General features: G+C 36.5%; 1 protein-coding gene across 8 annotated transcripts in view; it reads right to left on the bottom strand.

The window, feature by feature from the left end:
• The window catches only part of INPP4B (inositol polyphosphate-4-phosphatase type II B), a 745,035-nt gene that overhangs the window by 357,571 nt on the left and 365,853 nt on the right, over window positions 1-21,611 (bottom strand). For all 8 annotated transcript variants that reach the window (XM_087866479.1, XM_087866474.1, XM_087866478.1 and 5 more), the window contains one exon: window positions 195-403. In XM_087866479.1, coding sequence (XP_087722605.1) covers window positions 195-285 — 91 coding nt within the window. In that variant the 5' untranslated portion in view covers window positions 286-403. The remainder of the gene's footprint in view (window positions 1-194; window positions 404-21,611) is intronic.

The raw sequence follows: 21,611 nt of genomic DNA on the forward strand, positions 1-21,611 counted from the left end.
CATCTATCTCACTCAAGATAAAAGATGAGAAGCACATCATAGACACATTATAACAAAATAAATAGTGCAAATGAAAAAAAGATAATTTCATGGCATTTGTTAGAACCCAGGTTTCTGTGATTACACATGCATGTGTGTTTAGTTGACCTAATCTGCATTTTCAGAGAGTTACAGAGAGGGGAACACATACTTACTTGTGAACTGGAAGTCCCCAGTATCACTTGCCTGGGGTGTGGGAAGAAAGTGCTGGCCTTCTTCTGATGCTCCTTCCTCTTTGATTTCCATGATCAACCTTCACACTTGTTTAATCTTCCAAATTTTCGTGTCCAAATATTATTGACAATGATTCTGGTTTAATATAGTTGTATCTTCACATTAAAGGCCTATATTCCACTCTGAAATTCTGCATTTAGGAAATAGCAACAGCAAAAATCTCAGTTATTTCAGAGTTCAGTATAAAGAATTAAAGGTAGGTAGAAACTACAGATTCCCTCCTGCCTATCTCACTTTTATGTCCAAGATCAATCCACCCAGTGAACATGCCATAAACTCTAAGTTAAATGGGTATTCTCTAGGCAATTATTTTATGGTCATATGAGGGACTTGTAGATTCTGAAAGGTGTATTCTTTCTCTTCTAGTTCATCCTGTGAAATAGTAGATAGCTCGGGGCGCCTGGGTGGCACAGCGGTTAAGCGTCTGCCTTCGGCCCAGGGCGTGATCCCGGCGTTGTGGGATCGAGCCCCACATCGGGCTCCTCTGCTATGAGCCTGCTTCTTCTCTCCCACCCCCCCTGCTTGTGTTCCCTCTCTCGCTGGCTGTCTCTATCTCTGTCGAATAAATAAATAAAATCTTAAAAAAAAAAAAAGAAATAGTAGATAGCAATAGGGGCTGCTAACTTAATATGCATCTAATTTAGCAGCAAGAGCAGATAGCATCTTGTCAAGGCATTAGCATGTTTTGCCAAGGTGAATATTACTATTATTCCTTCCATTAGAACTACACTTTCATGCTCATCTCTCCATCCACCCTTGTTAGAACATTATCCATGAGCATGTAAAGATAATTTGGCATGACACTCTTCTTCCAATATGAGCCAACAAGTTGTACAAGAGAGTTTCCAACCTCATCATTATCCATAGAGTCTCTTGCTTCTCTTCCTGATAAAGTTTTAAATGGTTAATGATCAGAGTATATGGTGAAAAGAATGAATAATAATTCTAAAAAGCTAAAGCTCAAGGGGAAATGAAAGTAACAGTAAGATGATGAAAATCAGCAAGGGGGAAAGAAATCCTCTCCAAGAATGTAATACCCTATGCAGAAAGCCTCCAATAGCTTCAAATTCATTTTGATATTTAGCCTGATATATAAGACCAAGAATGAATTAGGAAAAAAAAATCAATGTTGTTTTAAATCAAGTTACCACCTGAATTAAAATGTATAAGAAATCTTTAAATGTCTTACAATGTTGTTTAAAGAGATAGTGACAATCAAGTTTGGTTTGGAATAATGATTTGGTCTCCAACTTCACTAATCCACAGCCTTAGTCTTTGTTGTTTTAACAAAGCAGCTTCATTTGTAATTCTGCTCTGGTTTTTAAAGATCATCTGGCAAAAATTAAATCCAGAAAGCATCTTGAATCTTTAGAAAATATTATAATAAAATTGCAGATAAATACACATTGGCTTCTCAGGATACAACCAAGAATAAAGGCCTGGGGTAAAGGGCCATTGTGCTATCAATTAGACCAAATCCATCAATTTGAAAATTATATTTCGAATTAAGATAATGCTTTTTATTTTTTTGATTATTTAAATTTAGAAGTCTCTTCTGATAAGGACAGACGCATATTCATGAAGCCACATTCTATGACAAATTCATTAGCATTAGTGGGATAATATCTATGGAAGACTGCCATGCATGTGGGACTTGGATACAAGGACTTTGTTAACTTCCCTATACTTCTTCACCAAAAACTCAACCCCCAATCTTTATCGGTTATTTTAAAAATTGAAAAGGAGACCTAATTAAGGCAATATGGGTAAATTCTAGCAAAACAACAGCTCAGCACAGTATGGTGAATAATTAATAAAATAAATGTCAACTTTCTGTGTGAGTGAGTGTTCACCTTTGGGTGGATGGAGAGGACTTAAGATGCCTACACACACTAACATGGTCCCATTATAGGCGTATCTCACCCATTCAAAACTGAAAAATAAATTCAATTTCACAAATGAAGCCAAATACATAAGATATGGATCATATGACAACCCGTTATGATTTTATTCATTTTCATTCTACCTTTGTTGCATTTGAGGACAAATTTCATGTTTGACACCTATTACCAAGGGACATTCCTCAGAAGGAATCAGTTATATTACTAGAAAAGCTCGAGAAAACCACTGCACTTTCTAAGTGGTAGATACAGCATTTACCTATGGTTATGGTTAAGTACAATAGTTCCTCTTCTGTGTCTATTTGGAAATTTTTTGGTTTGGAGATATTGCACAAGAATAGATTTAAATTTTTACATACCACAAATATATTTTATTTTATTATCTTTTTCCACAAATGTATTTTAAATAGTCGGCTAGAGAGACTAAACTTAATTCTTAGAGCAGAAAGAAGCCACATTAAATATACCTACTGTAAGAGAGTGACATGATTATATTCGATTTTTAGAAAGTTTACTGGATGTCAAAGTAGAGAATGTACTAGAAGGTGGAAACGTAATAAGGAAACCAACTTCCTTGGAGGTTATTTTAATATTCTAGGAAAATAAAATAATAAAGAGAATCCAGGTCAAAATAGAAACAGATGACTAGAGAAGAGAATCTGCAAAAAAAATTTACTAAATATGGTAAAAGGCTATTAAATGGAATTACCTAGCCTAAGTAATGGAATTAGATACAATTTAGAATTGAGATGATGAAAGACAGGAATTTCAGGTAAAAACTAGTAAATCATGGACCACTAAACTATCCGGAGTATAAAGAAGGAGGGATTTTAGTCAAGGATGAGGAGTTTAGTTCTAACCATGTTGTTTCTGAAATGTCTTAAAATATTTGGAAAACAGTTGAATACATGAATCTAGATTCCAGGAGAGATATTAAGTCTAGAAAAGTATGTTTTTGGAAATAATTGGCTATTATTTGAAGTCAAAGAGATTCAAGAAGTCACTGAAAGCAAGTGCATGTAGTGAGAAAAAGGGATGACTGAAGACTGAACCTTAAGGCACAAAACCATTCAAGGGAGCAAGAAGAGAGGTTAGCTGGTAAAGGCACTGGCAGTGATAGGAGGAGCAGCAGAGAAGAACCAAGGGAACAATGTCATCACTCTACTTAATGGGCGTTTCTCAAGTAAACAAGGTCATTAAATTAAGAGACGGTAGCTCCCAGCCCTTCTCAACCAGAAAGCTTGTTTGAGAAATTGAGGCTACATTGCAGTGGCACCGTCTCCTCCTGCCCAGGCAAGGGAGCCAAGAATATCTTCCGATGACAACTCCTGGAAGCTTTGCAGACTTATGGTACTCAAGCTGAGAGTCAGGCAGACAGAGCTGATCACCCCCAGAGCAAAGCCACTATTAGTTGTGGAGTGTTCCAGTGCTACATACAGACAAAGGGATTAATTCACAGACAAGGCTGAGGTTAGCTCTTATTTCTCTCAACCAGAGAACCTGTTTGGGAGATTGAGAGTAGCCTAGAGCGGCCCCTCCCCCTACTGGCTACCAAGGGAGCTGAGATATACTGTAGAGAGTGTCTTCCAGCTTCACCCAATCTGAAGGGCTGGCACTTCCAGGAAGCTGTGCAGCCCCGTGGCACTCCAGCTGAGAGGTGGGCAGGCAGAACCAATAATTTCCAGAACAAGCCTAGTGGCCATGTTTAGTCAGGAAACTTGGGGGTGGGGGTTGTCTTGAGTTAAAACAACAAACAAAAAGCTTTATGGCTTTAGAGCTGCTCCTGGGAGAGAATCTGATTTATAACCCCACTTATCTCTGAATACAACTTTCAGCCTGTCCAACCAAGGAACCTAACTAGAGCATGTGGGAAGCTGCACAGCTCATTCAGGAGTCCTATATACAGTGGTACTTGAACAGACAGCACAGCCTGTGGCTTCCCCTATCTGCAGAGCAAAACCAGTTACCTCACTGGACCAGGGAATTCAGTGCATACTCTGGCTTGATTCAGGTCCCCAAAATAAATGATAAAGCTCCTGAGTCCCATCCTACTGCCCTGCCAGGGAAGGGAAGTCAATTCATAGCTCTACCCACTACCAAAATATTGAACCCAGTCCTGACCATCTAGTAAGCCTCACCAGAGAATCCAGGCAAGCATGGAGCCCATCCTACAGCTTCAGTTGGTTAGGGAACAAAGCCCATAATACTATCCAACTGTTTTCAGCCCATGGCACCCACTGCACACCTTCCCTTCAGAGTTTGCTCCAAAACTGACCATAATAGCAGGGCTCACCTGCCCAAGGACATTACCAGAAGACATACCCAGAAACCCAAACTAAGCTGACTGTTGAAGAGCTGTCTCTACTAAAGAAAACTTTGAAGTCTAGAAGAGGAGCCCAATTATTCAAATAAACAGACAGAATTAATAAGGACATAAGATCACACACACACAAAATAAAATCAGGTAAAATATGATATCACCAAAGGAAATTAATAAAGTACCAATAACCGATCCTAAATAAATGGAATTCTATGAACTGTCAAACAAAGAGTTCATAATAATTATCTAAAGAAGTCAAGTGAATTATAAGAAGATACAGATACACAACTAAATAAAATTAGAAAAACAATGCATGAACACAATGAGAAGTTTGATAAGGAAATAGCTACCAACAAAAAAGCAATTAAATAGAAATTTTAGAGTTGAAAAATACAATAACCGAGCTGAATAACTCAATAGAGAGTTTTTTTTTTTTAAAGATTTTATTTATTTATTTTGACAGAGAGAGACAGCCAGTGAGAGAGGGAACACAAGCAGGGGGAGTGGGAGAGGAAGAAGCAGGCTCCCAGCGGAGGAGCCCGATGTGGGACTCGATCCTGGAACGCCAGGATCACGCCCTGAGCCGAAGGCAGCCGCCCAACGACTGCGCTACCCAGGCGCCCCTCAATAGAGAGTTTTAAAAGGAGACTTGACCATGCAAAAGAAAGAAAAAAAAAAATCACTCATCTGAAGGATAAGACATTGAAAATTACCAGTCAGAGAGGGAAAAAGAAAAAAAGAATGAAAAAGAGAGAAGAAAGCTTACATAAATTATAGAATAGAATAAAAATAAACAATATGCACATTATGAAAATGCCAGAGAGAGAAGAGAAAGAAAGAGAGACACAAAGTATATGTAAAGTAGTAAGGCTGAAAAATTCCTGAACCCGAGGAGAGATATGGACATCCAGAACCATGAGATCCTAAAGAGGTTAAACTTAATAGGGTTACACTGAGACACAGTATAATTAAATTGTCAAAAGTCAAAGACAATGAAAGAATTTTAAAAGCATCAAGAGAAAAGAGAGAAGTTACATACAGCACAACCCCCATAAGACTAATAGCAGATTTCTCAACAGAAATTTTTCAGGCCAGGAGAGAATGTGATAACATATTCAAAATATTGAAAGAAAATGACTGTCAACCAAGAATTCTATACCTGGTGAAGCTAACCTTCAGAAACAAAGGAAGAAAAAAGAATTTGCTGGCGAACAAAAGCTGAGGGAGGTCATTACCACCAGACCTGCCTAACAAGAAATGCTGAAGAGTATTCTCTGAATGAAAGTAAAAGTACACTGGCTGCCTGGGTGGTTCAGTCAGTTAGGCGTCTGCCTTTGGCTCAGGTCATGATCCCAGGACCCTGGGATCAAGCCCCATGTTGGGCTCCCTGCTCAGCGGAGAGTCTGTTTCTCCTTCTGCCCACCTTCCCCACTCATGTGCCCACACACACACGCGTGCTCTCTCTCTCTCGCAAAAATAAATAAATAAAATATTAAAAAAAAAAGTAAAAGAACATTAATTAACATCATAAAAATATAAAAAGTGTAAATCTCACTGGAGATCTAATGATAAATATAGAGTCATAGATAGATTCTGCAGTCTGCCAGTAGTGGTACATCATTCACTTATAAACCTAATTAGAAAGTTTAAAAAAGTAGTTAAAAGAATCATAACTATGATGATCCCTTATTAGGAACACTATTAAAAAAACAAACAAACATGTAAATTGTATCAGCAATAGCCTAAACTGTGAAGTGGAAGAGAAGTAAAAGTGTTAGTTTACAAACCCTCTTGAAGTTAGGTTGTTATCAGTTTACGGTGTTGTAAGTTTAAGATATTTTTATATTTTTTTAAAATATATTTTTAAATGTAAACTTAAGATATGTTTAAGATCTTTTAAGATTTTCCACCACAAGGAGAAATCCTGTAGTATTTACTCAAAAGAATATGACAAAAAAGTCAAAGCATACAAATACCAAAAAACAAAACTCAAAAAAGACTACAAGATAAAACAAAAACAAAACCAAGGAACAACAGATCTACAAAACAACCAGAAAACTATTGCCAAAATGGCAAAAGTAAGTCCTTACATACTAATAATTACTTTAAATGAAATGCCTGAATGGTTTAAAAAAACAAGATCCATCTATTGCTGTCTACAAGAGACTCACTTGAGCCTTAAAGACAAACAGACTGAGAATGAAGGGATGGAAAAAGACATTTCAAGAACGTGGTAACCAAAATAAAGCAGGGGTAGCTATAATTCCATCAGACAAAAAAACACTAAATTAAAAATGGTAAAAAGAGACAAAGAAGGTCATTATATGATGAAAAAGGGGTCAATACATCAAGAGAAAACAACAATTATAAATATACACTCAATATTGTCACATCTAAATATATAAAACAAAAATAAAGCTAAAACAAAACAAAATTAAAAAAACAGAACAAAACAAAGCTAAAAGGAAAAATCAACAAAAATACAATAATAGTTTGGGACTTTAATACCCCTCTCAGCAATGGATAGGTCATCTAGACAGAGAATCAATGAGGGAAAAAGTGGATTTGGACAATGCTATAGATCAAATGGACCCAGCAGATATATACAGAACATTATGCCCAACAACGCAAAATATATTTTTTCTCAAGATCACATGGAACATTTTATTAGGATATATCATGTGTTAGGGCACAAAACAATCTTAGCAAATTCAAGAAGACTAAGACCACAACATAATAAAACTAGAAATAAAAAACAAGACGAAAATTGGAAAATTCACACTTGGAACAGATGGAAATTAAACAACACTACCCTGAATAGCCAATTGATTAAAAAAGAAATTAAAGGATAAATAAAAATGTTTCTTAAGACAAATGAAAACAGAAACACAACATACTAGAACTTGTGAGATACAGCAAACACAGTTCTAAGAGAGAAGTTCATAGAAATAAATACCTACATTAGGAAGCAAGAAAGATCCCAAATAAACAATTTAACCTGCACTTTAAAGAACTAGAAAAAGAACAAACAACCCAAAGTTATAATAAAAGGAAATCATAAAGATTAGAGCAGAAATAAATGAAATAAATAACAGAAAAAAGTAGAAAAGGTTAACCAAGAGTTGGTTAACTAAGATTAACTAAGAGTTGGTTCTTTCAAAAAGTAAACAAATTGACAAACTCCTAGCTAGACTAACCAAGGAAAAAGCAGAGAGGACCCAAATCAACAAAATTATAAATGAAAAAGGAGACACTATAACTGATACCACAGAAATTCAAAGGACCGTAAGAGATCATGATGAGAGTGCCTGGGTGGCTAGTCAGTCAGTCAGTTAAGCATCAGCCTTTGACACAGGTCATGATCTCAGAGTCCTGGGAATGAGCCCCGTATCGGGTTCCCTGCTCAATGGAGTCTGCTTCTCCCTTTCCCTCTGACCCTCCTCTATGCTCTTCTCTCTCTCTCTCTCTTTCTCAAATAAATAAATAAATAAATAAATAAATAAATAAATAAAATCTTTTAATAAAAGAGAGATCATGATGAACAACTATATAACAATAAACTGGACAATCAAGAAGAAATGAAAAAAATTCTTAGAAACATAAAATTTACCAAGATTAAATAAATAAGAATAAAAATATAAATAGACCAATTACTAGTAAAAAAAATTGAATCAATAATCAAAACTCTTCCAATAACAACAAAAAAGTCCAGGACCAGACGGCTTCACCAGCAAATTTTACCAAACATTTAAGAAGTATTCACTCCTATCATTCTCAAACTCTTCTAAAAAATTAAAGAGGAGGGAATACTCCCAAACTCATTTTATGAGACCAGTGTTATCCTGATACCAAAACCAGAAGAGACACTACTAAAAAATAAAACTACAGGCCAATTTCCATGATGAATACAGATGCAAAAATTTTCAATAAAATACTAGCAAACCAAATTCAGCAGCACATTATATATCACAACCAAGTAAGACTTACTCTTAAGATGCAAGGATGGTTCAACATACACAAATCCATCAATGTGATAGATCACATTAATAGAATTAAAGAAAAGAATCATATAACCATCTAATAGGTGCAGAAAAAGCATTTACATAATTTAACATCCATCATGATAAAAACTCTTAAACAAATTAGTCATAGAAAGAACATATCTCAACAAAATATCACAACAAAAAATGACAATCCCACAGTTAACATCATACTCAATGGGGAAAGGTTGAAAACTTTTCCTCTAAAATCAGGGACAAGACAAAGCTGCATACATTCATGACTCCTATTCAACATAGTACTAGAAGTCCTAGCTAGAGCAATCAGGCAAGAAAAAGACATAAAAGGAATCAGAATTGGAAAAGAAGAAGTAAAACTTTTATAAACAGAGAATTCTAAAAACTCAACCAAAAAACTGTTATATCTAATCAATGAATTCAGTAAAGTTGCAGGATACAAAATTAGCACTCAAAAATCAGTAGTGTTTCTATATACTAACAATGAATTTCTTTTAAAGATTATATTTAGTTATTTATTTGAGGGAAGGAGACAGATTGGGGGGAGAAGCAGAGGGAGAGGGACAAACAGTCCCCATGTTGAGCACAGAGCCTGATGCAGGGCTCAATCCTAGGACCACGAGATCATGACTTGAGACAAAATCAAGAGTAAGATGCTTAACTCACTGAGCCACCCTGGCACCCCAACAATGAATTTTCTAAAAAAAAGGAAATAAGGAAATAAAACCCATTTAAAATTGCATCAAAAACAATAAAATACTTAGGAGTAAATTTAACTAAGGAGGTGGAAGTTCTCTATTATGTGACCTACAAGACACTGATGAAAGAAATCAAAGAAGACACACATAAGTGGAAAGATACCCCATATTCATGGATTGGAAGAATTAATATTGCCAAAATGTCAATACTATCAAAAGTCATCTATAAATTCAATGCAATCCTCATCAAGTTTCCGATGACATTTTTTTTTAACCAAAGTAAAGAAAAAGCACTCCTAAAACATAGATGGAACCACAAAAGACCACCATAAGTCACAGAAATCCTGAGAAAGAAGAACAAAGCAGAAGATATCACACTTTCTGATTTCAGCCTATACTAGAAAGATAGTCATCAAAACAGTGTGGTACTAGCAAAAACACAAAGCAATAGACCAATGGAACAGAATCAAAAGGCCAGAAATAAACCCAAGCATATATGGTTAACTAATATTTGACAATATTTCTCAATGGAGAACAGACAGTCTTTTCAATAAATGGTGCTGGGGTAATTGGATATTCACATGTAAAAGAATGAAACTTGGGGCACCTGGGTGGCTCAGACAGTTAAGGTTCTGACTCTTGGATTTGGCTAGGTCCTAATCTCATGGTTTGTGGGATCAAACCCCATTTCGGGCTCCACATTTAGCAGGAGTCTGCTTGGATATTCTCTCCCTCTGCCCCTTCCCCCGCTCTCTCTCTCTCAAATAAATAAATAAATAATATTTTAATAAATGAATAAAACTTGACCATTATGTTACACCACTCACAAAAATTAACTTAAAATGGATTAAAGACTTTAATGTAAGAAACAATGGAACTCCTAGAAGAATACATAGGAATAAAGCTCCTTGACATAGGTCTTGGTAACGGAATTTTGTATATGACACCTAAAGCGTAAGCAACAAAAGCAGAAATAAATTAGTGGGATGCCTTCAAACTAAATAAGTCTCTTCACAGTGGAAGAAACCATCAACAAAATGAAAAGATAACCTATGGAATAGTACAAAATATTTGTGAACCAAATATATATATATATTTTTAAAGATTTTATTTATTTATTTGACAGAGATAGAGACAGCCAGCGAGAGAGGGAACACAAGCAGGGGGAGTGGGAGAGGAAGGAGCAGGCTCATAGCAAAGGAGCCTGATGTGGGGCTCGATCCCATAACACCGGGATCACGCCCTGAGCGAAGGCGGACGCTTAACCACTGTGCCACCCAGGCGCCCCATGAACCAAATATATAATAAGAGGCTAATACCCCAAAATATGTAACAAGCCCATACAATTCAGCATCAAAAAAAAACAATAATAACCCAATTTAAAAAATGGGCAAAGGATCTGAACAGACATTTCTTCAAAGAGGATGTATAAAAGGCCAATAGGTAAATGAAAAGAGGCTTAACATCACTAGTCATTACAGAAATGCAATTTAAAAGCACAATATCACCTCATGTCTGTTTTAATGGCCATCATCAAAAAGACAAGAGATAACAAGTCATGCCATGAATGTGGAGAAAAGGGAACCTTATGGGAACTGTTAGTGGGAATGTAAATTGGTATAGCCACAATAGAAAACAGTATGAAGGATCCTCAAAAATAAAAAAAAAAATAAAAATAAATAGAATTACCATATGATCCAGCAATTCAACCTTTGGAAATGTATCTAAAGAAAATAAAAACAGTAACTGAAAAAGAGATCCTCACCTTCATGTTCATAGCAGCATTATTTACAATAGCCAAGACAGAAACAATGTAAGTGTCCATAGACAGATAAATAAATTGTAAAATTGTGGTATTATATATATAATGGAATATTATTCAGTCATAAAAAATGAGAAAATCCTACCATTTGTGACAACATGGATGGACCTTGAAAGCATTATGCTAAGTGAAATAAGTTAGTGAAAGACAAATATTATTTGTCTTTGATCTCACATATATCTGGAATCCGAACAAGACAACACACATGCACACACACACACACACACACACACTCATAGAAAAAAAGATCAGATTTGCAGTTACCAGAGGCACAGGGTAGGGGTGGTGAAATTGGGGGAAGGTGGTCAAGAGGTAAAGACTTCTAGTTATAAGATAAGTAATTACTAGGGATGTAATGTACAACATGATGACGACAGCTAAAACTGATGTATGATATATAGGAAAACTGTTAAAAGTAAATCCTATGAGTTCTCATTAAAAGGAGAAAGTTTATTTTATTTTATTTTATTTTATTTTATTTTATTTTATTTTATTTTTATTGTATCTATCTGAGAAGATGGATGTTAGGTCTACCATGGTAATCATTTCACAATATATGTAAATCGAACCATCATACTGTACATCTTAAACTTATACAGTGGTGCATGTCAATTATCTCTCAAGATAACTGGAGAAAATAAAAGAATACAGAAAAAAAGTGATGGCTTTTCTTAAAAAGAATGGGAACACCTGAGTATATATAAATGCTGAAAGGACACAGACAAAAAAACAAAAGAGAAATTGAAGATTAAGGAGAAAGGGAGATGACTGATGGGGCAAGAAAAAATTTAGATGATATAATCTGCTGTAATGAGAGGGCGGGAGGGTGAAGAGAAAACGGGGCATGATTTGAAAAGTATGAACAGAAACTTGAGGATATTCTCCCCAATGGCCTCATTTTATCCCATTCAAGAATAAAGCATATTTATGAACTATGGAGTGCAAAACATTTCTCAACCTGACTTCAGAAGCACAGTCCATAAAGGAAATATTAATAAATTTAACTACATTAAAATAAAAAAATATTCTTTAAGTAAAAGATACCATAAAAGGTGAGGTAACAAATTATATACTAGGGAAATATATTTGTAACACAGAAACTTTCGGTTTCAGTTTAGGATATACAAAAATGTAAAGACAATTAATTATTCCCACCAGAAACTCAAGAAAAAGCTGAATATATAAAATCACAACTTTTCCTTAACTAATCTGAGAGCAAAAGTCTCAGAGGAACCAACGAGCCTGAAATGGCAAATGTCTTCCTGGAACAGAGCTTCCCTCCACGGAAGGAAGAGATGTCAGGCCTCACATAAGCTGGTAGTAAGAGTTCAGCCAAAATATTTAATGACTCACTGAAAGTCAGGAGTGAGCTACTATGAAAGTACAGAGATATTGAAAACCATAAACTCAAGGTAGTCTGCATTCACTAACAGACTTGTCTTCATCCACACCAGATGCTCATGAGAAAGACTGGAAACAAATTGGGAATCTGGATAAAGCATCCCTTGGTGATTCAGGCCTGTGAGAGAGGAGCCGCAGTCACTGAAGACACACCACTTGGACCCTCCTCCCTCCAGAACAAAAGCTGCAGACTGTTGCCATTGGGGCCCAGGTGAAGACTCATTGCAATTAAGAGGGGTGCTGAGAAGTTTCCTGGGATCAGATCATCAGAGATCCTCTGATTCTCTCTTGCTAAGAGAAGGACAGGACCCCTGAGAAAGCTTTATCCCCAAGACCCAAGAATACAGATTTTACCTAAAATCAAGACTGAAATAGTACAACAGAGAATGTCTCTAATCCCGACTACCAGTCCAGCAAACAAAGAACTAGTAGCAGCAGTCTACCACTGGGGGAGGCATAAAAGCATGAACAATAAACCTCTGTTAGGTAGAAGCTGTGAGGAAAAGCCTTCAGAGGAGAGTGGAGAACAAAGTCTCCAGCCCCCCCAAACCCCACTCTAGGTACAAATGAATGCGAGAGGAATTTGAAACTGGTGATGCACTGAAGGTAGCCATAGCCACAACAAAACCCAAACCCAGGTCCGTTACGGACTAGGTCGACTCAAATTAAAGGCTTAGTAGAAAAAGAGAAATGCATAAGTACCATTTGTTTCATGCTGTTTTATCCTACACACTGGACAAAGAAGACGAACACAAAGATGAACACAAAGACAAAGAAAAATAGTCAACAGAAAAAGAGAGGAAAAAAAAAAAGCAATCAAGAGAACCAGATTCAAATACGGCCCAAATGTTGGAACTATTAGAAATAGAATGTACTAAAGACTGTAATGGAAAAGGTGGATAACTTGCATGACCAGATGGAGAATTTTAACAGAGATAGAAAGTATTGGAAATGATCAAATGCAATTCCTAGGAATGTAAAACAAAAATAGAGATGAAGAATGGCTTTAACAATCTCATTAATAGATAAGACACCAACAAGGAAATAATCAGTGAACTTGAAAAGAGGCTAACAGAAGTCACCCAAACTGGAACACAAAGAAAATAAGTGAAAATGCCTGAAAGCATTCAAAAGATGTAACACAATACCAAACAAAATATATGTGTTATTTGAATCTCAGAGGAAAGAGACAGAAAAGGTTTTTGAAGAGATTATGGCCCAAGATTTTCCAAAAATATTAAATATCAAGACACCAATCCAAGAAGTTCAAAAAATCCCAGAGTAATGCTACACACATACCCCAATAAATAAGCAAATGAAACAAACCAAAAAAAATGTTATGTGTATCATATTCAAGCTACTGAAAAATTAAGATAAAGAGAAAAATTTTAAGGCAACCAAAGCAAAAAAAAAAAAAGGCAAATTACATAAAAAGTAACAAAAATAAGAAAAAATTTTGGATTTCTTGTTAGTATGTAAGTGACATCTTGAAAGTTCTGAAACAAAGAAAACATCAACCCAGAATTTTATACAAAGTAGAAATAACTTGTAAAAATTAAGAGAGATAAAGACTTTTGTCCAGACAGATAAAAACTGACAAATTCATATCATCAGACCTGCATTGCAAGAAATACTAAAGGAAGCTCTTCAAGCCTGACACAACAGAGAAATACTTGGATCTACAAAAGAAATGGAGAGTGCTACAAATGGTATGAATGAAAGCAGATGTTAATTTCAGCTTTTCTCACCTGTAGCGACTATAAAAGATAATTGCCTAAGGCAGGGGGTGGCACACTTCTGTGAAAGACAGATAGTAAATATTTTAGGCTTTTTGGATTATACAGTTTGTGTCACAACCATTCAACTACACTATGCAGTGTAAAAGCAACCAATGACAATACGTAAACAAAGAGGCATGGTTGTGTTACAATATTTTATTTGTAAAAGTAATTAATATTCAGGATTTGGCTGGCAGTCCAGAGTTTGGTAACCACTGGCCCAAAGCAAAAACAGTAGTGAGGTATTATATGCTTATAGCATATAGAAAAAGAAAACATCAATAGCAAGAAGAAATTACAGGGATGAATGGGGAGTTACTGTTCTACAGTTCTTACACTAAAAGTACAGTATACAATTATATCACTGAAACATTGGAAGTTAGACTAATTAACATATTTATGGTAATTTTGGGAGTAATTACTAATAACTTTTTAAAAATAAGTATAAATAATAAGCCAATAGAGGAGGTAAAATGGAATAACAAAAAACACAAAATAAATTTAAAGGCAGAGGAAAAGAACAAAAACAGATGGAATAGATAGAAGATACATAGTAAAACGTTTGTTTTTAACAAACCACATCAATAATCACATTAAATGCAAGCTATACACACATACACACACACACACACACACACCCCAATTAAAAGAGATTATCAGCTTGGATAAAAAAAGACCTGATTTAAGCTTCATATTCATAATTAAATATAATGTCATAGATAGGTTAAAAGCAAAAGGACTGAAAAAGTTATATCATGGAAACACTAATCAAAAGAAAACTGCAGTGACTATGGTAATATTAAATAAAATAGGTTTTGTATAAAGAATATCAACATTATAAAATGAGAACATGGTTATTCACAAAGAAGATGTAACAATCCTAAAGGTAAATGCACCTAACAACAGAACTTCATAATATATGAAGCTAAAACTTAAAGAACTGAAAGGAGAAATAGATAAATCCACACTGATGTACTCAGAGACATCAACTTTCCTCTTCAGCAATGGACTGAACAAGTAGACAAAAAATCAGTGAGGATATAGAATTCTTAAATAATACTACCAACAACTCGACCTAATTGACAGTTATTACACAATTCATTCAACAACAGAATATATATTTTGTTTCAAAGTACACATAGAATATTTATTAAGATTATATCCTAGGTTGTAAAACAAACCTTAACAAACTAAAATAAAAATGTGTGTGTGTGTGTGTGTGTGCGCACGGGGGTACATTTAAATCAGAATAAGTCACGATGTTACATATCAAAATGTGCTTAGAGGGAGATTTATAGTATTAAATGTTTTTATTAGACAAGAAGTTCCCAAATCAATGATCTAAGCTGAAAAGCAATTCTACTTCTAAGGTTATATTCAAGAAAAATTCTTAAAAATGCATACCAGAAGACAAAGGAATTTTCATAATAAATCAACTTCAGTTAAAAAATACTGAAACAGGCTAAATGCCCATCAATAACAGAATGGACAAATATACTGTAGCCTATTAATTTTATCCAAAATGGATCTTCATTTCATGTATCAACATTGATTAACTTCACAAAGTATAAAGAAAATAGGAGAAAGAATGAAGGAGGGCAGGAAGACTGAGGGAGGGATATGATGGCACTTATAGAACATTTTAAAACATGTAAAATAGTACTCTAGTTCTGTATTTTGTAGGGGTACAGACACGTGAAGTACAACCACAGAGAAATGCATGATAAACACTAAAATCAGGATCGTTATGATGTTTGGGAGGATGAGTGTGAGGGCATGTGATCAGGAAGGGAAACAAAAGAAACTTCAACTATATTGGGAAAGTTTTGTTTATTAAACTGAGTAACAGGTACAGAGCGTCTTCTATATTTTTCTTTATACCTTTGGTATGTCCTAAGTACTCGTTATAAATTTAACTATCTAAAAACGCAAAGTTGTGTGTTGAGAGGAAGTGGGAAGGAGGTTGGGTAAGAGCTTAGACAAGAAAGGTGGGTTTGGGTTGGCCTTTAAGAGTACCAGATGAGGGGACAAGTGGAGGCGGATGTCTGGGTTCAGCAGGCCTGGAGACCACCGATTTGTAGAGCTCTCAGCCTGACTAGTGGTGTGGCTTTCTCCAACAGGGTTCAGCAGTCTCTTGGAGAAGGATAATTTAGCTGACAGTGTAGGGGTTTGGCCTGCTGATGCAGTGAGAGAAGAGTGAAACCAAGAATGTAATAATACAAACATGATCAAACAGCTTTTAGGCTGGATTGGGAAGTCATTAAAGGGGAAAGATGTAACATATTGAAAGATGAGAGAAGAATTCAGTTCTAAGTGATGGGAAGCCCAGAGGACTGCCACAGGCATAAACGAGTGGCTGAAATTGTGTGGTATTGCTGGTGACTAGCACTAGTTAGTAGGAAAAAAAACTGTCCATCATCAGTGTTCAATGGGTTATTTCCATGGAAATTGAAGTCTCCCAGGAGCATAACAGATGGGACTGGGAACCAGGGGAAGACTGTGTCTAGTAGAAGGGTCTGAGGAAAGCAGGAATTTGACCAATGAGCACAGTAAACAGGGGTAGAGGTGTGGTATAGCCAGACATCGGCAATCTTAAATGAGGTTGTAACAGCTTAAAGGGCCTCTTGTGACTACTAGGAAGATAGTAGGCCAGCCTCCAGTCTCTGCAGTATATGGCCAGTCTGTAAGAGAGTAGGCAGCAGGGAAGCAGAAAACCAGGTTTCCGTTAAGATGAAGAGACAAGGAAACATTTTCTGAAAAGGTACAGAAAAAGAAACAACACTGTTTTTCATAGAACAGAAGACCCCAAGGATGTTATGTAACATTTTAAAAGTGAAAAGATCGGGGGAAGATCAAGTCATGGCTAACTAAGCCCATAGCAAAATGAGGATGACACAAGGGGCAAGGATCGAGGGCAGGAGGTGCTGGTGGCTTAGGTGGCATCCCAACAGGGGTGTAAAGCATCATTATGACGGACTGCGCTCAGCTTCTAAGCATTCCTTGGGTTAAAGATGTTCGTTCCCTCCCTAGCCTGCTCAGGCTGAGGTCCAGGCAGGCAGTGTTGGAGGCTTCCTGACACTATGTACCTGTGGCTTTTGCTTAGGTTTCCAAACGGTGCTTTGATATAAAATGTTGAATAAATGATTATTTCTATCTATTTCAAAAATAAACAGAAGAGCCAGTCTCTACTATGGTGATGGGATAGCCTTTCAGTAGCTAACCCACTAAACTTGTTCCCTTCATGTTAGTGTCCCAGAACTTCTGAAGCCAGGACACTCTGATAAACCAGATACAATTCACAGTGCCAGATCACTTTAACCCCCCCCCCCCCACCACACACACCTGAAATTTACGAGATAGAGTGTAGATAGCCAGGACTTGTAAGGATCAGCCAAGCGCTATGTAAGAAGAGGTAAAACCAGGAATACGATGCAGATGGTGACTGACCTCTGCCTACTCAGGTTCTTTTTCCTCGTGGGAAATGTCAGGGTACTTTGAAGGCTACTATCATTGTAGCACAATGATATTCAAAGTTCTGCAACCAGGCCCCTGTTCCCAGTGACAGGGATTTATTGTAATTTATATAATTTGAAAGGAATAGAAGAATTAAAAAAGTGGTTTCAGGGAAAAGGTTCCTTTCAAGAAAAATTGGCATAAATTGGCAAATTGATATTTTACCTGAAAAAAAAAACCACGCATGTATTTAAGGTCAAGGTCTTCTTTCCTATCTCATGAGGCCCCTGACCAGGCAGAAGAGAACTGCTGTCAGAGCAATGAATTAGCAGTCAACATTTCTGCCTGGGAAAACCAACTGTGTCAGGAGACAACTGAATTGTCTGAATTGTCCGTATGGTTTTGCTACCAATATTAAATTTAATGTAAGCCTGCTTTGCCCCAAGGAGAATAAAGATGAGAGTGGGATACCAGGGTTCCAGATTGATCAAAAGTCCAGCTTCTGGGGCTAAGTGTTGACTTAGTCAGTAATGTTCTCCTCATCTTTATCACAAGGAAGCAGCACTGACATAACCAAGACTGAACAGCAACAGTCTTTTAAGGTTTAGCCACTCAAAACGTGGTCCCTAGATCAGCAGTATGCATCACCTGGAAGTCTATTAGAAATGCAGAACCTTGAGCCAGATCCCAGATCTGCTAAATTAGAAACTGCATTATGTTATAGAGGATTTCCATCTACATTCAAGCATGAGAAGCACCATTTTAAGGCATAGAAGACTACCCAGAATCTATGCTCATAAATCGGAAGCAGTGAATTTGGAATTCCACCAAATAAAGAACCAATATGGGCTAAAGCCCCATTTCACTTAATGGACTTTCTAGACTGATGCCAAAAGCTATCATGGATCCTGGCTTGGGCTTCAGTCTCTCCAGCCACTGGCTCATGACCTACCTACAGTACTTTCAGAATTTTATAATCTGGATTGTCTGCCTGGGGCCCTTGATACTCACCAACCCTTTTACTCGCCTATTTGGTGGCCTCTTTGTATTAGACTTTTTCCCCTGACCAGCCCTAACCCAACCTTGATTGTACTCTCTTTCTTCCTTTGATCTTTGCTTTCTCCAGCCTTAGCTCTGCTGCCGGACTCTTGGCAAGGTCAGACCAAGGCACCTCTGTTGAATACCTAGCTAAACAGAGCCAGGTCACTGTATGCCATACTTTGGAAAGTGTTGGAGGCTGGCCAGGACATATATTAGGCAGTTCACAATAAGAACTAGTGTCTTAATGTCATCAAAAGCAGGATCATCTAGAGTCTAGCAATTTACTGAACATGTCTGGACGGGGGTTTTAGAATACACAGTGGTTCAAACTACAGTGACACATGGGAACAGGGGGAGGGGAAAGGATTTAGTAAAATACAATGGACTGGTGTGGCACACTTCCTTTTCTTTCTTGTAAATACCAAGTCAAAGGAGGTTCTACTAATAGCCACTTCACAGGGCCTCTCTACTACTTCTTTTGTAATGCATTTTAGTCACAGCAGCCACGATTTTCTGAGTATTTATGTGCCTTTTCTAAGTCTGTATCATGTGCCATGCTCTGTGTTATCACATTATACGCATAACATTAATCTTTATAACAGATTTAAGATGTAACTCCAGCTTCACAGGTGAAGAACTGAAGGTTAAAAAGTAATTTGCTCCACTTACTAACTGGAGAAACAAGAAAGTAAATTTGAGTTTCTAATTCCAGAGTCCTCTCTCTATTCTATCTGCCATCACTTTTTAAATTTATCATACAAAAACCCTCAAACTTCTATTAGCATTTAAGAAAGATACTAGGGCAAATGTAGAGAGAAAGGAGGAAGGTCTAGGAGGTATTTTATTTATTTATTTATTTATTTATTTATTTATTTATATTATTTTTTTCCCTAAAAATAGAAATCTCTGGAAAACCTATAACATATCAATATGGCATGTAATGTCTAAGTTCCAGAATCCCCAGGAAAGAACAAAACAAAACAAAATAATACATCATGGTAGATATTTTTATACTTCTATTTATAACATGCTGTCTCATTGAGACATACTTATCTCTATAACTTTTACTTCATCTTGATGTGAATATACATTCAGTGGACCAGCCACCATGAAAAAAATCAAGAATAAAAATTCTAAATAACTGAAGTTTGAAAATAAGTTCTAATTATTTGAAATCATCCAATTCTCCAGATCCACCATTCTGGTTACTTAACAAGGGGGTACTATTTTCTTCTTTTGCTTCTTTGAATCACAGGGCTCCTTTTTGGAGAGTGCAATCTCAGTCAAGAAATAGTCGAGTCCCAAGGAGTATTAAATGAATACTCGCTGAAACTAGCTAAATCTTGATGTTCCAGGACAGGACACAAAGCAACAATGCAGAGAACTCAGTTCAATGGGCAGAGGGACTATTCCTTTAGCTCACTGGAAATCAAAGGTCAGTCTGTTGTTGCTCATTTGTTTCAAATTAGGATAAGAACAATGTGGGTGTCCACTGTTTTTAGTAAAAGAGAGAGGCTTAGCCAATCCCTGTGACAAGGCACCTTTATTCCTGAGAACTCAGCACCAAGCCAGATCTGCACCATAATTTACATAGATTTTTAACAGTGACCTGATGTCCTAAGGGGGGGGGGCACTTGGACCAACTTTAGTCTGCCATCTGATTTGTTAGGTTTTGCTCTGTGTCCATCATAACAATGAAAGCATCCTAAAGAATTACAAAGTGTAGACACGAAAACATGCCTGATATAATTTCATTCATCTTTTTGCAACAGGTTGGTTACACATGCCTACCCATCATCACTCTTTAAAATATTATCATCAAGTGTTCTAATAGAACACAGCATTGGAGAGACTTAAAGAAACCGGTGGTTGTCTCATTTAAGGAATGGGAACACTGAGGCCTAGAAAGGTAATAGGACAGCTCCATGGGCCCAGCTGGTTAGTGGCCATGCTAGGACTAGGGAGAAGGTCTTTTGTTCTGAGGTGAGCTTTTTACCCTTTACTTCAGGGCATGACACTCTTGGTTGCTTCTTACTTGTTATACAAAGAAAAGGAACTTTCATTGGATATTCCAGAAAAGACAGAAGTCTCATGGAAACTTTTTCTTCTATAATTCATGTGACATACTGGATTTTGCTCACTTAACAAAAACTTGTAAACCCTGGTCTTAAGCCCCAAAGACACTTTTAAAACATTGCTATTTCCTAGCAAAGGTTTAAAGAAATAATACAAGAGGGTTATAAGGCAGTTCAGTAGATGCTTGGGTATTTTTAATGTCCTTCTCTGTGATCTGGAAAACTAAATGAAGGATAGGAGTTTATTGTCTACACTTAAGATGACAGGTTTTTTCCCCTGATACTTTCATTCAACTGTATATTCCAAATATAATGACTCCTAACAGCCCATCTCAAGCCTATCTTAAGAAGCAGAGATGTACAGAGAGAATTTTAATTTGGCTGGAGGTTGATTCTTTTTTTCACATGTACTAGAGAAGAGGACTCGAGGAAGTGCTGTCTCAGCACGATCAGCTGTCTCAAATCCTTACAAACACTGTCGCACACACACACCCAAGGCCAGTCGAGCACCATGTGCTCAGGCAAAACCAAAACTGAAACTTTGATTATATCCGCAGGACATTTCTAATGTAGACATCACAAGTTATTAATTCACGGAACTGACTGAATTCCTTATGATGATACTTTTCAAGTTCCAATTAGTATCGACTAAATTATCTACAGTTTCTGATGATTAATTGCTTATTTTCTTATTTCAAAGTAAGACAGATAAAGAACTTAATTAAAATTTTATCTTCTGCTTTTTATTATAACAGACAAGAATAAATGTATATATGTGATTATTATAATTTCACTTTAGCTCTCCAGGGAAGTTCATAGAGTGCCTGAGGTTA

Source organism: Ursus americanus, chromosome 13 (genome assembly GCF_024610735.1).
Source record: "Ursus americanus isolate L20-20 chromosome 13, mUrsAme1.1.p, whole genome shotgun sequence".
In the NCBI taxonomy this organism is placed as follows: domain Eukaryota; kingdom Metazoa; phylum Chordata; class Mammalia; order Carnivora; family Ursidae; genus Ursus; species Ursus americanus.